The 17,438-nt window shown below is 44.6% G+C and overlaps 1 protein-coding gene across 1 annotated transcript in view; it reads right to left on the bottom strand.

Moving 5' to 3' along the window:
• Positions 1 to 17,438, bottom strand: part of LOC115175420 (cytoplasmic dynein 1 intermediate chain 1) — a 114,198-nt gene that overhangs the window by 24,176 nt on the left and 72,584 nt on the right. Inside the window, exons 10-13 of the mRNA XM_029734650.1 lie at positions 6,761 to 6,954; positions 4,726 to 4,839; positions 3,714 to 3,847; positions 2,280 to 2,424 (exon numbers count right to left, since the gene is read on the bottom strand). Of these exons, the coding sequence (XP_029590510.1) occupies positions 2,280 to 2,424; positions 3,714 to 3,847; positions 4,726 to 4,839; positions 6,761 to 6,954 (587 nt within the window). The remainder of the gene's footprint in view (positions 1 to 2,279; positions 2,425 to 3,713; positions 3,848 to 4,725; positions 4,840 to 6,760; positions 6,955 to 17,438) is intronic.

The following is a 17,438-nucleotide window of genomic DNA, read 5'->3' on the forward strand; positions in this document are numbered from 1 at the left end:
CTCCTATCAGACATTAGCTGTGTCCGAAATGGCACCCTATTCCTTAGTCTAGAGCACTATATAGGGAATAGAATGCCCATATTGCGTACTACTAGTACACTATAGGGTGCTATTTCAGACACAGAAACTGTTTTCTAAGGTCATAACTAGGCCGAAACAGTTAAGTTATGCGCCCTCAGTCTCTAGACGTCTCCCTGTCAACATCAGAGTCAAGCAGCTCACAACCCATATGGTTTCAGAACCACAATATTTGCGCCGCTGAGTGTAAAAACACATTCAGAGTATTGCATTCTGGCCTTTTGAACTCTCTGTGGAGAGAGCTGTGTCGTTTGATGGCGTTGATTGGCAAGGCGAAGGTAAACCTCCATGGTAACCTTAGGTAAGCAAAGGTTAGCCAGCTGTGCCCACAACCACACACATGCACGCACACACACACCTTCTAAAAAAGGCAGGATGCCATTTTAAAGTGGCCTTTTATTGTCCCCAGCACAAGGGATGCTCACTAACAGGGATGTAAAACCAATTTGTGCACACATTTAGAAATAAATAAGCTCTTTGTGCGTATGTAAAATTTCGGGGATCTTTTATTTCAGCTCATGGGACCAACATTTGACATGTTGCGTTTATATTTTGTTCAGTGGAGTGGTGTTTTATGATGGGGTCTTTATTTCTTCTCTTTTCTTCTCTCCACTTCTTATCTCCTCTCCTCTTCTTATCTTCTCTCCACTTCTTATCTTCTCTCCACTTCTTATCTTCTCTCCACTTCTTATCTTCTCTCCTCTTCTTATCTTCTCTCCACTTCTTATCTTCTCTCCACTTCTTATCTTCTCTCCTCTTCTTATCTTCTCTCCACTTCTTATCTTCTCTCCACTTCTTATCTCCTCTCCTCTTCTTATCTTCTCTCCACTTCTTATCTTCTCTCCTCTTCTTATCTTCTCTCCTCTTCTTATCTTCTCTCTTCTTCTTATCTTCTCTCCTCTTCTTATCTCCTCTCCTCTTCTTATCTTCTCTCCACTTCTTATCTTCTCTCCTCTTCTTATCTTCTCTCCACTTCTTATCTTCTCTCCACTTCTTATCTTCTCTCCACTTCTTATCTCCTCTCCTCTTCTTATCTTCTCTCCACTTCTTATCTTCTCTCCTCTTCTTATCTTATTTCCACTTCTTATCTTCTCTCTTCTTCTTATCTTCTCTCCTCTTCTTATCTTCTCTCCTCTTCTTATCTTCTCTCCACTTCTTATCTTCTCTCCTCTTCTTATCTTCTCTCCACTTCTTATCTTCTCTCTTCTTCTTATCTTCTCTCTTCTTCTTATCTTCTCTCCTCTTCTTATCTTCTCTCCTCTTCTTCTCCTATTCTCTTCTCTCCTCTTCTTCTCTTCTCTTCTCTCCTCTTCTCTTCTCTAATCTTCTCCTATTGTCTTCTCTCCTCTTCTTCTCTTCACTCTTCTTCTCTTCTCTCCTATTTTCTCCTCTTCTTTTTTCCTCTTCTCTCTTTTTCTCCTCTTCTTCTCTTCTCTCCTCTTCTTCTCTTCTCTCCTCTTCTTCTCTTCTCTCGTCTTCTTCTCTTCTTCTCTACTCTTCACTTTCCTCTTATTCTGTTCTCTTCACCTCTTCTGTTCCCTTCTCTTCTTCCTAATTTAACTTTATCTCTCCCTCTTTTTTCAATAGCTTTCTCACTTTTTTCTCTCTCTCTCCCTCCCAACGATATACTGTATGTTACCCAGTCCATCTCTCTCTCTATTCCCATCACGTCTTTACTATTTCCCTCTCTCTTTATCCCTCCCTCCCTCCCTCCCTCCCTCCCTCCCTCCCTCCCACTGTCCGTCTCTGTGGGGGTTGTGGTGCGCACCTCTGTCTCCAGACAGAAAGGCCAGAATGGGAGAGAGAGGAGTTCCACAGCAGTCTGCAGCCTCCCTGGCCCCCGCTGCCTCTCTGTGGTTTGAACCCCAGTCAACAGCCTCACTCCTCCCATTCTCTCCATCCCTTATTTCCCTTTCTTCATCCATCCTTCGCTCCGTCCATCCATAGTCCTCTCCAGTCCAGTCGGCTCACTGCCACAGACACATAACCTCCCTCCCTCTTCCCTCTGTCCCTCCCTCCTAACGTATCTATGTATTTATTTAGCTCCTCTTTTTGACTCAGTGAACAAATTCAAAAAGTAAGCCTATTTGACTCATGAAGACTGTCTGTGACACTGACAGTCTCTCTGTGTCTGTTGCAATCCTCTACTCAGTCAGGGCATGTAGGAAATACCTAGTTTAGACACAAACAGGTCCCTCTACCTTGGTGCTCCACAGTTTGACAGTCCAGTCAAACGATGAGGTGACGAAGAGATGGGAGAAGTCTACGGGGCCGACTGCGTTGTGACAGCTGAGGCCCGTCACTGGCCCCTGGTGGCCCTCAAACATCTCACAGATCCCCGCCTTGCTGCAAAGGAGCACGGGAGAGAGAGAGAGAGAGACACAGAGAGAGAGACACAGAGAGAGAGAGAAACACAGAGAGAGAAAGACAGAGATAGAGAGAAAGAGAGAGAAAGACAGAGATAGAGAGAAAGAGAGAGAAAGACAGAGATAGAGAGAAAGAGAGAAAGACAGAGAGAGAGAGACAGAGAGAAAGACAGAGAGAGAGAGACAGAGAGAGATAGAGAGACAGAGAGAGATAGAGAGACAGAGAGAGATAGAGAGACAGAGAGATAGAGAGACAGAGAGATAGAGAGACAGAGAGATAGAGAGACAGAGAGATAGAGAGATAGAGAGAGAGATAGATAGAGAGAGAGAGATAGAGAGAGACAGAGAGAGAGATAGAGAGACAGAGAGAGAAAGCGATAGAGAGAGAGAGACAGAGACAGATAGAGAGACAGAGAGAGATAGAGAGACAGAGAGAGATAGAGAGACAGAGAGAGAGAAGGAGATAGAGAGAGACAGAGAGAGATAGACAGAGAGACAGAGAGACAGAGAGAGAAAGAGATAGAGAGAGAGGAATAGAGACAGAGATAGAGAGAGAGACAGAGAGAGATAGAGAGAGAGACAGAGAGAGATAGAGAGACAGAGAGAGAAAGAGATAGAGAGAGAGACAGAGAGAGAATAGAGAGACAGAGAGAGAGAAAGAGATAGAGAGACAGAGAGAGAGAGAGAAAGAGATAGAGATAGAGACAGAGAGAGAGAAAGCGATAGAGAGAGAGACAGAGAGAGAGAGACAGAGAGAGAGACAGAGAGAGATAGAGAGAGAGACAGAGAGAGAGATAGAGAGAGAGACAGAGAGACAGAGAGAGAGAAAGAGATAGAGACAGAGAGAGAGAAAGAGAGACAGAGAGAGAGACAGAGAGAGAGACAGAGAGAGAAAGAGATAGAGACAGAGAGAGAAAGAAAGAGATAGAGAGAGAGACAGAGAGAGAAAGAGATAGAGAGAGAGACAGAGAGAGAGCGTGTCAGAGAACCGAGGACACTATATGGGGGAACTAGGTCCTAACAGCATGTTCAAGAGTTAACAGGAGCTTCTAGCTGAGATATGCTGCATCAAAATACGAAGCTTATAGTGTGTGTGTACACATCTGTCTGTAACTATACATGGCTTCACTTGCTATTTGTGGTCGTATATCAATCACTGAAAGTATAGGTGTCAGTGTGTCTCAGTGTCTACCTGTGTGAGTGTGCGTGTGTGTGTTGGTGTGTGTGTTTGTGTGTCTCAGTGTGTGTTTGTGTGTGTGTTCCTCTAACCTGCCGTGTCTGGATGCGGTGTACACGGTTCCCTCCTCACTCCCCACCACATAATTATTCACGTCTCCAGTGGGGAACGCCATGCCTGTCACAGCCACAGCTTTAGACTTGTTGTACACCAGCTCCATGCTCTCCTACAACACACACACACACACACACACACACACACACACACACACACACACACACACACACACTTAAACGTTTTAACCTCATGTTAAGGTTGTGCTGACCTAGTTATAGTGAGTATGTAACATATGTCACATAGACATACTGCAGTTATATAGCATATATTGTGTTTAATAGGGCTTTGTCATGGTATTAGCTACACTGTTTGATAGGGCTTTGTCATGGTATTAGCTACACTGTTTGATTAGGGCTTTGTCATGGTATTAGCTACACTGTTTGATGGGGCTTTGTCATGGTATTAGCTACACTGTTTGATGGGGCTTTGTCATGGTATTAGCTACACTGTTTGATAGGGCTTTGTCATGGTATTAGCTACACTGTTTGATAGGGCTTTGTCATGGTATTAGCTACACTGTTTGATAGGGCTTTGTCATGGTATTAGCTACACTGTTTGATGGGGCTTTGTCATGGTATTAGCTACACTGTTTGATGGGGCTTTGTCATGGTATTAGCTACACTGTTTGATGGGGCTTTGTCATGGTATTAGCTACACTGTTTGATGGGGCTTTGTCATGGTATTAGCTACACTGTTTGATAGGGCTTTGTCATGGTATTAGCTACACTGTTTGATGGGGCTTTGTCATGGTATTAGCTACACTGTTTGATAGGGCTTTGTCATGGTATTAGCTACACTGTTTGATGGGGCTTTGTCATGGTATTAGCTACACTGTTTATATGAGTCAGTTACAGTACCAATCTCTTTAATGACAATATTCCCAATGTCATATGTGATTATCTAATCTATTGCAGACTCTGAATCAGTTTGAAGAGATGGGCCTAAATGATACAGATCATTATTGACTGATGTCGGATCAGCTCTTACCTGTGGCTGAGAGAGCATGTCAAGACTCCAGGAGCACATCCTGCCATCTGTGGACACGGTGATCAGGTTGTTGGCGTTCTGTGTTCCCACCACATTCACACAGTACACCGGGTGCTACAGACACAGGAAGGACAGACAGTACAGACGCAGGAAGGACAGACAGTACAGAAACAGTAAGTACAGACAGTACAGACACAGGAAGTGCAGACACAGCAGGGACAGACACAGGAAGGACAGACAAAGTACTGACACAGGAGAGACAGACACAGGAAATAAAAACACAGGAAGTACAGACAGTAGAGACACAGGAAATAAAAACACAGGAAGTACAGGCACAGGAAGGACAGACACAGGAAGGACATACACAGGAAATAAAAACACAGGAAGTACAGGCACAGGAAGGATAGACACAGGAAGGACGTACAAAGGAAATAAAAACACGGGAAGTACAGACACAGGAAGTACAGACAGTACAGACACAGGAGGGACAGACACGCGCAGTACAGACAGCACCGACAGAGGAAGACAGACACAAGAAGTAAAGACACAGAAAGGGAATGGCAATGAAAAAAACACACTATTCCAATTCAGTTATTTAATTTGTATCTACATCATAGTGTTGTTGTTTAAATAGCTCTACATGTGAATAAGGCAGTATACTTTAGATTATTTCACACACATTTCAATATCTTATGAAAGTTATCAGCAGGTATAACCTGAATATGCACACACATGTAAAATATTGTCTTCCTGCAACACTGAGATGACAGAAAGCTCTTATTGAGTGAAGAGATATCAATGTGCAACAGCCCCTTACTCCAACTTAGCATCGGCATCCAGCGCTGTGCAAATACAATGTGTTGTGTGAAACCACTATCTCATTATTGACCTCAAATTGTTTTGTTTTTTCGCCCACAAAGGCCCTTTTGAGAGAGCAGGCGGGCCTAGACATACAATAAGCCCCCCACCACTACCAATAAACATTATTGGCTGCCTTGGGTGGTATTCACAATGTGTTATGGCTCAATGGGTTTGTTGGGGTGAATAGATTGAGGTTAAGAAGGTAGTTACAGTAGATAACATACAGGACACAGGATAGGATATATATCTTTTTTTATTTAACCTTTATTTAACTAGGCAAGTCAGTTAAGAACAAATTCTTATTTACAATGACGGCCTACACCGGCCAAACCCAGAAGATGCTGGGCCAATTGTTTGCCGCGCTATGGGACTCCCAATCACGGCCGGATGGGATTAAGCCTAGATTCAAACCAGGGACTGTAGTGATGCCCCTTGCACTGAGATGCAGTGCCTTAGACCGTTGCGCCACTCGGGAGCCATATAGAAGGGATCATCAACTAGACTCAGCCGCAGGACAATTTTTTATTGAGGGGATGTTCAGGGGGCCGGAACATGATTACAAATAATTGGTAGACTGCAAATTGACCGCAAGAAACCCAAACAGATAATATTTGACTTAAAACATAATCATTTCAAACCTTACTTGCATTTGCATACGATCACTTCTCTCTATTGTGCGTGGGAATACTTGGAAACAGATTTCCAAAATTAAAATCACTTGGAGCTGATTTCCTGGTGTTTTTATAGTATTTTATGTCCAACAATAAAAAAATGTAAACCAAAAATATAGTTTTAGATTTTTTTGCTCAGAAAACTAAGAGGGCCAAATAAAACCACCCACGGGCCAAATTCGGCCCGCGGGCTGCCAGTTGGGGAACCCTGGATATAGGATGTACATGGACATTTCTATTCTTCCTCATATGTTTTTAATGCCCTCAGGGATTCAGTGTGTTGCAGCTCTGGATGTGAATATAGTGTATGACCACCTCTAAACCAGTAAAATACGTTGAAGGTGAAAGTTACAGTGTGGCTCAGTGCATATGGAGACTTATTGTGCGTCCCAAATGGCAGCTTATTTCCTATATAGTGCACTACTTTTGACAAGGGCCCATAGTGCGCTGGTAAAAAGTAGTGTACTAAAAATGGAATAGGGTGGACTGCACTGTGGACTTACCGTGTGAGCTGCAGCTGAGAGGGGGGTTCTCTGTACAGGAGTTCTGCGGTGGCTGCGGTTGTCCCACAGTACTATCTGGCCAGAGTAGGTCCCCCCCACCACCAGGTTAGGATGGAACCTAGCGAAGCCCACTGACACCACGGGAGACTGGAGAACAGAGGGAGAGATAAAGGAAGGGGTAGGAGAGAAAAAAAGGGGGATAGAGGGAGAGAGAAAGAAGTGATGGAAGACAGATGCGCAGAAAGAGAACAATAGAAGAAGAGAGGAGTTGGAGTAAGAGAGATATATATAGAGAGAGAGAGCGAGAGAGAGAGAGAGCGTGAGAGAGGAGAGAGAGAGCGCCAGACAGAGAGAGTGAGAGAGGGTACGAGAGAGAGAGAGAAAGAGAGAGCGAGAGAGAGAGAGCGCCAGACAGAGAGAGTAAGCGAGGGTAAGAGAGAGAGTGAGAACGCAAGAGAGTGAGAGAAAGCGAGAGAGTGAGAGAGAGAGAGTGAGAGAGCGAGAGAGAGCAAGAAAGAGAGCGAGAGAGTAAGAGAGAGAGAGATATAAAGAGAGAGAGCGTAAGAAAGAGAGACAAAGAGAGAGAGGGGGAGAGAGAGCACAACAGAGTTGTTTTGAGTAAGGAGGGAAAGAGAGAGGGAGGGTGAGAGAGAAGTGGGGTAGCGAGGGAGGGGGGTAGCAGAGAGGGAGAAAGAGATGATGAGTTGACTGTACAGGGTCTACTGAGGAGAGGAGAGGGGTGACGTGGGGGTAACGACAGAGACAATGTGGAGGATTGTGGCCCCAGACAATTTATATTACCGCATCAAACCCTGCAGGAGCCAGCAGAGCGCCAAGTGTAACCTCCATCATGACAAGCGTGGCGCTCTCTGGCGCTTTGTTTATTGAGTTCTGTTTCCTCTTCACTGAGCATCACATATGGCTTCTTCCACGGTCTGAGCGTGCAGATTGCAAAGTAGCCTCTATTCTCAAATCAAATCAAATCAAATTGTATTGGTCACATACACATATTTAGCAGATGTTATTGCGGGTGTAGCGAAATGCTTGTGTTCCTAGCTCCAACAGTGCAGTAGTATCTAACAATTTACAACAATACACACAAATCTAAAAGTAAAAGAATGAAATTAAGATATATAGAAATATTAGATCGAGCAATGTCGGCGTGGCAATGACTAAAATACAGTAGAATAGAATACAGTATACACATATGAGATGAGTAAAGCAGTATGTAAACATTATTCAAGTGACTAGTGTTCCATTTTTAAAGTGACCAGTGATTCCAAGTCTATGTACATGGGGCAGAAGCCTCTAAGGTGCAGGGTTGAGTAACCGGGTGGAAGCCAGCTAGTGATGGCTATTTAACACTCTGATGGCCTTGAGATAGAAGCTGTTTTTCAGTCTCTCAGTACCAGCTTTGATGCACCTGTACTGACCTCGCCTTCAGGATGATAGCGGGGTGAACAGGCAGTGTCTCGGGTGGTTGTTGTCCTTGATGATCTTTTTGGCCTTCCTGTGACATTGGGTGCTGTAGGTGTCCTGGAGGGCAGGTAGTTTGCCCCCGGTGATGCGTTGTGCAGACCTCACCACCCCCTGGAGAGCCATGAGGTTGCGGGAGGTGCAGTTGCCATACCAGGTGGTGATACAGCCCGTCAGGATGCTCTCAATTGCGCATCTGTAGAAGTTTATAAGGGTCTTAGGGGCCAAGACTAATTTCTTCAGCCTCCTGAGGTTGAAGAGGCGCTGTTGCGCCTTCTTCACCACACTGTCTGTGTGGGTGGACCATTTCAGATTGTCAGTGATCTGTACGTCGGAGGAACTTGGAGCTTTCCACCTTCTCCACTGTGGTCCCGCCGATGTGGATGGGGGCATGCTCCCTCTGCTGTTTCCTGAAGTCCACGATCATCTCTTTCATTTTGTTGACGTTGAGGTTATTTTCCTGGAACCACTCTACCAGGGTCCTCACCTCCTCCCTGTAGGCTGCTTGTCATTGTTGGTAATCAGGCCTACTACTGTTGTGTCGTCTGCAAACTTGATGATTGAGTTGGAGGCGTGCGTGGTCACGCAGTCATGGGTGAACAGGGAGTACAGGAGGGGGCTGAGCACGCACCCTTGTGGGGCCCCTGTGTTGAGGATCAGTGAAGTGGAGGCATTGTTTCCTACATTCACCACCTGGGGGCGGCCCGTCAGGAAGTCCAGGACCCAGTTGCACAGGGTGGGGTTCAGACCCAAGGCCCCGAGCTTAATGATGAGCTTGGAGGGTCCTATGGTGTTGAAGGCTGACCTATAGTAAATTAACAGCATTCTTACATAGGTATTCCCCTTGTCCAGATGGGATAGGGCAGTGTGCAGTGTGATGGCGATTGCATCGTCTGTGGATCTATTGGGGTGGTAAGCAAATTTAAATGGATATCGGGTGTCAGGTAAGGTAGAGGTGATATGATCCTTGACTAGTCTCTCAAAGCACTTCATGATGACAGAAGTGAGTGCTACAGGGCGATAGTCATTTAGTTCAGTTACCTTAGCTTTCTTGGGCACAGGAACAATGGTGGACATCTTGAAGCAAGTGGGGACAGCAGACTGGGATAGGGAGAGATTGAATATGTCCGTAAACATTCCAGCCAATGGTCTGCGCATGCTCTGAGGATGTGGCTTGGGATGCCATCTGGGCCAGCAGCCTTGCGAGGGTTAACACGCTTAAATGTCTTACTCACGTCGGCCACAGAGCCCACAGTCCTTGGGAGCGGGCCGCGTCGGTGGCACTGTGGGTGAAGAAGGAGTATTGTCCGAGAGCAAGACGTCGGCCTTTCCTCTGCATGCATACCCTCGAGCTAAGTCCCAAATGGAACCCTATTCCCTCGGCCCTGATCAAATGAAGTGCACTGTAGCCCTTTCCTGCAGTCTAATTACCTAGTGGACTCATACGTGGAATGTTATTCATATTTTTCATAATTATTAAACAATATTTAAAAAATAATAATCTGATGTTTCTATTTCAAACAATTTTGTTATATTTCAGTCTTCTCTGTATATAAAGTGTAATATTGGGAAGCAAACTTACAAATGTAGTACATTTAAACTCTATATCTGACATGGTACTACTGTAAGTCGCTCTGGATAAGAGCGTCTGCTAAATGACTAAAATGTAAAGGTACAGGTGTCTTCTTTTTTAAGCCCATAACCATGTGTGTGAGGTGTATATTTTTCTTTCAAAGTAGATTTGTTTAAGTCTACCAAGAAACACTCTGTTTGACCCTGATTTAACCCACTGCATTAGAAGGATAAAGGGAATAGGGTGCCATTTGGGACGTAACCCTTCTCCTTTCCTATAACCAGTGGTATACTACAACCTGTAACAGCTGTCGTCTGAAGAAGTGGACCAAGGTGCAGCGGAGTTAGTGTTCATTATTAGAATTTAATATAAACAACATGAACACTATACAAAACAAGAAACGAGTAAACCGACAGCAAACAGTCCTGTCTGGTACAAAACACTGACAGAAACAATTACCCACAAAACCCAAAGGAAAAACATGCTCCTTATGTGTGACTCCCAATCAGCAGCAACGAGCTTCAGCTGTGCCTGATTGGGAGCCACACACGGCCCAAAACAAAGAAATACCAAAACCTAGAAAAAGGAACATAGAACGCCCACCCAATGTAACACCCTGGCCTAACCAAAATAAAGAACAAAAAACCCCTCTCTATGGCCAGGGCGTTACACAACCAGTGATTTACTATAACCAGTGATTTACTACAACCAGTGGTATACTACAACCAGTGATTTACTATAACCAGTGGTTTACTACAACCAGTGATTTACTATAACCAGTGGTTTACTACAACCAGTGATTTACTATAACCAGTGATTTACTACAACCAGTGATTTACTATAACCAGTGATTTACTACAACCAGTGCTTTACTATAACCAGTGGTTTACTATAACCAGTGGTTTACTACAACCAGTGATTTACTATAACCAGTGGTTTACTACAACCAGTGATTTACTATAACCAGTGATTTACTACAACCAGTGATTTACTATAACCAGTGATTTACTACAACCAGTGCTTTACTATAACCAGTGGTTTACTATAACCAGTGGTTTACTACAACCAGTGATTTACTACAACCAGTGATTTACTACAACCAGTGATTTACTATAACCAGTGATTTACTACAACCAGTGATTTACTATAACCAGTGATTTACTACAACCAGTGATTTACTACAACCAGTGATTTACTACAACCAGTGATTTACTATAACCAGTGATTTACTACAACCAGTGGTATACTTTTCTGAGTAGGGCCCTGAGTTTACTGACCAGATTGTGACCTGGTCAGGTAAAACTCTAGGCTCTTGTCATAACAATGTCTTCTAGTCATCAAATCAACTCTGTGTCCTGAGTACAGTACTGCCTTTCCAGAACTGATACAATTTAACCCGTAATATCTACTGTACCTACCACTGCATAAACATAAACCACTCTCTCTGTGTTGACCAAATTTTCTCTTGAACCAGAACTGAACCATACACGGTCCACTGGCAGTACTTTTCCCTGTTTACACATTGAGGAGAGCCCATTTGATCTGGTTAAAGTGAAATAGGGATACAGTGTGGTGGGATTGTTTTCTTTTCTCTTTAAGATCTACTGTTTTATGAGTGAGTAAAACAAAGAGAAGAGAGACTCTCTCCGTCTGTCTCTCTCAGTCTCTCGCGCTCTCTCTCCGTCTCTGTCTCTCCCCCACCACAACATGTGCAACCGCCAAGTCCTGCACCTCGAGTTCATTTTAAAGAGGACTGGAAAACAAACCAAAGCAAAAGAAAACACGCTTCTCTTTCTTTTCTTTCTCTCCTTCTTTCTCTCCTTCTTTCTCTCCTTCTTTCTCTCCTTCTTTCTCTCCTTCCAGAACGGTTACAGAAGAGTCTCAGATGTGAAGTGTTTTTCCAAACTGAGACTCAAAATAAACTGAGCTTTATGGGTAAAAATAAAGTATTGTGTTGGCCATCAGAAACCATCCCTGAGAAGTTTATTTACCCATGGCGAACAGCAGTGGAATCTGGATTAAGGTTCAAATCCATTAACACACAATGTTTGATGCTGACCGAGAATATTTAGACTCTATTCTAAATATTCTCGGTTTATTTTAAATATTTAGATTTGAGTAAGTTACCACCGGGTGACTGGGTTTGAATGTAAAAGTGGGTAGCGTTATGCAATGATATATTAATGTATAGCCTAAATATGAAATAATACATAAACGACACATACAGTCCATACAAAGACATACTGTACAAAAATATGCTACACAGACACAGTGTATTATAAAGTCAGATTCAATAGACTTTAACTTGTTGAAGGCCACAAAGACACCAGTAAAAAACCACAACCAATTGATCAACGTCTTAATAAGATATAATGGTGTTCTTGTTCATCAGCCTAGGACAGCCTAGAAGCGTGGCACACAAGGCTAATATAATGCTAACTCTCTCACTCAACACTTATTTATCCCTCCCTCACTCACAAGCACACTTGTTTGAGTGAGATTTTTTCTTCATCCATCTAAACTAAGTCGGTCTCCTCGCTTCTCTTTCGCCATTAAAGGGGGCACTCTGCGATTGTTGCATACATTTTCTTACTTATAAATGAATGACATATAGGTTTGCTGTTGTTTGAATCCCAGACTGACCCTTTAATATAGCCCTCACATGTTCCTAAATGCTAACTTCGCTAAGCTAGGCCCCCGATCCTTAAGCCCCATCTCTGATGTACAGTAGATGTACATCAGGCAGCCATTTCAATCAGCACATCAGAGGCCCCAGGCCTGATCTTTGACCCTGCGGCTGTCTGTGGTTGGGTCTGCCGTCAGGGCCACGCTCCTCAGACAGGGCTGCTTCATTACAGGGATAATGAACGCCCGGCCCAGCCCGGTGGGGTCCCCACAACAAGAGGATCACCACTCCTCTACTCCCCTACCAAGACATTCATCAGAGGACTAATGAAGGAGTGTAACCCAAAATAATAAGGAGAGGAGTACTTAGCCACAGAGCAGACCGCCAGCCTTATTAAAAGCACCTGTTAAAATGTCGCCGTACTGTACCGTCTTGCAAACCCGGACCCAACTTTTCCATTTTGTGATTATTTTGGTGCTTATCCGCTATCATCTCCTATGATAGACAAGAACTGTTGAACATCAAATCTGCAGTTACTAACCTCAATTCCGGCTTCAAATTCAACTTCGACTCATTGGCCTAGGCAATTTGTGTAATTCCGACAAAATGTTTGGTCTACCGAAGAGGAAACGCAGGCAAAAAAGAGGGAGGAGAGATTGGCGAGATTAAGGGAGGAGAGACTGGCGAGATTAAGGGAGGAGAGACTGGCGAGATTAAGGGAGGAGAGACTGGCGAGATTAAGATGAAGGGAAAACCGGCCACCTCTTCCCTCCATTCTATTGGCCAATGTACAGTCTCTTAATAATAAGATAGATGATCTCCAAACGCGGATTTGCGAACAAGATCCCCCAAGGCTATCCAACTCAATGGATTCTCCATTCACCGAGCAGACAGGACATTGGATTCAGGGAAATTGAGAGGGGGAGGGGTATGCCTCTTCATCAATAACAAATGGAGGGGAGTGGGTCAGTCGAACGCTTCAAGATCCTCAGTGTCCAAATCACTAGGGACCTGAAATGGTCCACACACATGCAAACAGTCGTGAAGGAGGTTGAAAAGATTTAGCATGCGCCCTCAAATCCTCAAAAAGTTCTACAGCTGCCCCATAGACAGCATCTTGACTGGCTGCATCACTGCTTGGTATGGCAACTGCACTGCACTCGATCGCATGGCGCTACAGAGGGTGGTGCCGACAGCCCAGTACATCACAGGGGCCGAGCTCCCTGCCATCCAGGACCTCTATACCAGGCAGTGTGAAAGGAAGGCCTATAAAATTGTTAAAGACTCCGCACGGCAAGCGGTACTGGACCATCAAGTCTGACACCAACAGGCTCCTGAACAGCTTCTATCCCCAAGCCATAAGACTGCTAACAACACGTCTACACGGACTATCTGAGTTGAGCATTGTATTTTATTCTCTATGCACATTCTACACACACACACACTCCCCCTGACACTATACATGCACACACACTCACATATAATCATCATACACTGAGTGGAAAAAATATTAAGAGCACCTGCTCTTTCCATGAAATACACTGACCAGGTAAAAGCTATGAACCCTTATTGATGTCACTTGTTAAATCCACTTCAATCAGTGTAGATGAAAGGGAGGAGACAGGTTACAGAAGGATTTTTAAGCCTTGAGACAATTGAGACATGGATTGTGTATGTGTGCCATTCAAAGAGAGAATGGGCAAGACAAAATATTAAAGTTCCTTTGAACAGAGTATGGTAGTACAGTATGTGCCAGACTGCAACGCTGCTGGATTTTTCATGCAGTTTCCTGTGTGTATCAAGAATGGTCCTCCACCCAAAGGACATCCAGCCAACTTGACACAACTGTGGGAAGCATTGGAGTCAACATGGGCCAGCATCACTGTGGAACGCTTTCAACACCTTGTAGTCCATGGCCTGACAAATTGAGGCTGTTCTGAGGGCAAAGGGGGTGCAACTCAATATTAGGAAGGTGTTCTTCATGTTTTGTACACTCAGTGTTTATGCTGCTACTCTGTTTATCATATATCCTGATGCCTAGTCACCTTAACCCCATATCTAACCCTATCACTCCAGGATCCCGGCGCATTGTAAATATGGTATAGGCACTGACCCTGGAACTGACCCTGTATATAGTTAATGACCCTGGAACTGACCCTGTATATAGCTAATGACCCTGGAACTGACCCTGTATATAGCTAATGACCCTGGAACTGACCCTGTATATAGCTAATGACCCTGGAACTGACCCTGTATATAGCTACTGACCCTGGAACTGTCCCTGTATATAGCTAATGACCCTGGAACTGACCCTGTATACAGCTACTGACCCTGGAACTGTCCCTGTATATAGCTAATGACCCTGGAACTGACCCTGTATATAGCTAATGACCCTGGAACTGACCCTGTATATAGCTAATGACCCTGGAACTGACCCTGTATATAGCTACTGACCCTGGAACTGACCCTGTACATAGCTAATGACCTTGGAACTGACCCTGTATATAGCTATTTACCCTGGAACTGACCCTGTATATACCTACTGACCCTGGAACTGACCCTGTATATAGCTACTGACCCTGGAACTGACCCTGTATATAGCTACTGACCCTGGAACTGACCCTGTATATAGCTAATGACCCTGGAACTGACCCTGTATATAGCTAATGACCCTGGAACTGACCCTGTATATAGCTAATGACCCTGGAACTGACCCTGTATATAGCTACTGACCCTGGAACTGTCCCTGTATACAGCTACTGACCCTGAAACTGACCCTGTATATAGCTACTGACCCTGGTACTGAACCTGTATATAGCTATCTGACCCTGGAACTGACCCGGTATATAGCTACTGACCCTGGAACTGACCCTGTATATAGCTAATGACCCTGGAACTGACTCTGTATATAGCTACTGACCCTGGAACTGAACCTGTATATAGCTAATGACCCTGGAACTGACCCTGTATATAGCTATTTACCCTGGAACTGACCCTGTATATAGCTAATGACCCTGGAACTGACCCTGTATATAGCTACTGACCCTGGAACTGACCCTGTATATAGCTAATGACCCTGGAACTGACCCTGTATATAGCTAATGACCCTGGAACTGACCCTGTATATAGCTATTTACCCTGGAACTGACCCTGTATATAGCTAATGACCCTGGAACTGACCCTGTATATAGCTACTGACCCTGGAACTGACCCTGTATATAGCTAATGACCCTGGAACTGACCCTGTATATAGCTACTGACCCTGGAACTGTCCCTGTATATAGCTACTGACCCTGGAACTGTCCCTGTATATAGCTACTGACCCTGGAACTGAACCTGTATATAGCTAATGACCCTGGAACTGACCCTGTATATAGCTATTTACCCTGGAACTGACCCTGTATATAGCTAATGACCCTGGAACTGACCCTGTATATAGCTACTGACCCTGCAACTGACCCTGTATATAGCTAATGACCCTGGAACTGACCCTGTATATAGCTACTGACCCTGGAACTGTCCCTGTATATAGCTACTGACCCTGGAACTGTCCCTGTATATAGCTACTGACCCTGGAACTGACCCTGTATATAGCTACCCTGGAACTGACCCTGTATATAGCTAATGACCCTGGAACTGACCCTGTATATAGCTACTGACCCTGGAACTGACCCTGTATATAGCTACTGACCCTGGAACTGACCCTGTATATAGCTACTGACCCTGGAACTGACCCTGTATATAGCTAATGACCCTGGAACTGACCCTGTATATAGCTAATGACCCTGGAACTGACCCTGTATATAGCTAATGACCCTGGAACTGACCCTGTATATAGCTACTGACCCTGGAACTGTCCCTGTATACAGCTACTGACCCTGAAACTGACCCTGTATATAGCTACTGACCCTGGAACTGACCCTGTATATAGCTATCTGACCCTGGAACTGACCCTGTATATAGCTACTGACCCTGGAACTGTCCCTGTATATAGCTACTGACCCTGGAACTGTCCCTGTATATAGCTACTGACCCTGGAACTGACCCTGTATATAGCTACTGACCCTGGAACTGACCCTGTATATAGCTACTGGCCCTGGAACTGTCCCTGTATATAGCTACTGACCCTGGAACTGTCCCTGTATATAGCTACTGACCCTGGAACTGACCCTGTACATAGCTAATGACCCTGGAACTGACCCTGTATATAGCTAATGACCCTGGAACTGACCCTGTATATAGCTACTGACCCTGGAACTGACCCTGTATATAGCTAATGACCCTGGAACTGACCCTGTATATAGCTACTGACCCTGGAACTGTCCCTGTATATAGCTACTGACCCTGGAACTGTCCCTGTATATAGCTACTGACCCTGGAACTGACCCTTTACATAGCTAATGACCTTGGAACTGACCCTGTATATAGCTAATGACCCTGGAACTGACCCTGTATATAGCTACTGACCCTGGAACTGTCCCTGTATATAGCTAATGACCCTGGAACTGACCCTGTATATAGCTAATGACCCTGGAACTGACCCTGTATATAGCTAATGACCCTGGAACTGACCCTGTATATAGCTACTGACCCTGGAACTGACCCTGTACATAGCTAATGACCTTGGAACTGACCCTGTATATAGCTATTTACCCTGGAACTGACCCTGTATATAGCTACTGACCCTGGAACTGACCCTGTATATAGCTACTGACCCTGGTACTGAACCTGTATATAGCTATCTGACCCTGGAACTGACCCGGTATATAGCTACTGACCCTGGAACTGACCCTGTATATAGCTAATGACCCTGGAACTGACTCTGTATATAGCTACTGACCCTGGAACTGTCCCTGTATATAGCTACTGACCCTGGAACTGACCCTGTACATAGCTAATGACCCTGGAACTGACCCTGTATATAGCTAATGACCCTGGAACTGACCCTGTATATAGCTACTGACCCTGGAACTGACCCTGTATATAGCTAATGACCCTGGAAC

This window comes from Salmo trutta, chromosome 36, assembly GCF_901001165.1.
Source record: "Salmo trutta chromosome 36, fSalTru1.1, whole genome shotgun sequence".
Classification (NCBI taxonomy): Eukaryota; Metazoa; Chordata; class Actinopteri; order Salmoniformes; family Salmonidae; genus Salmo; species Salmo trutta.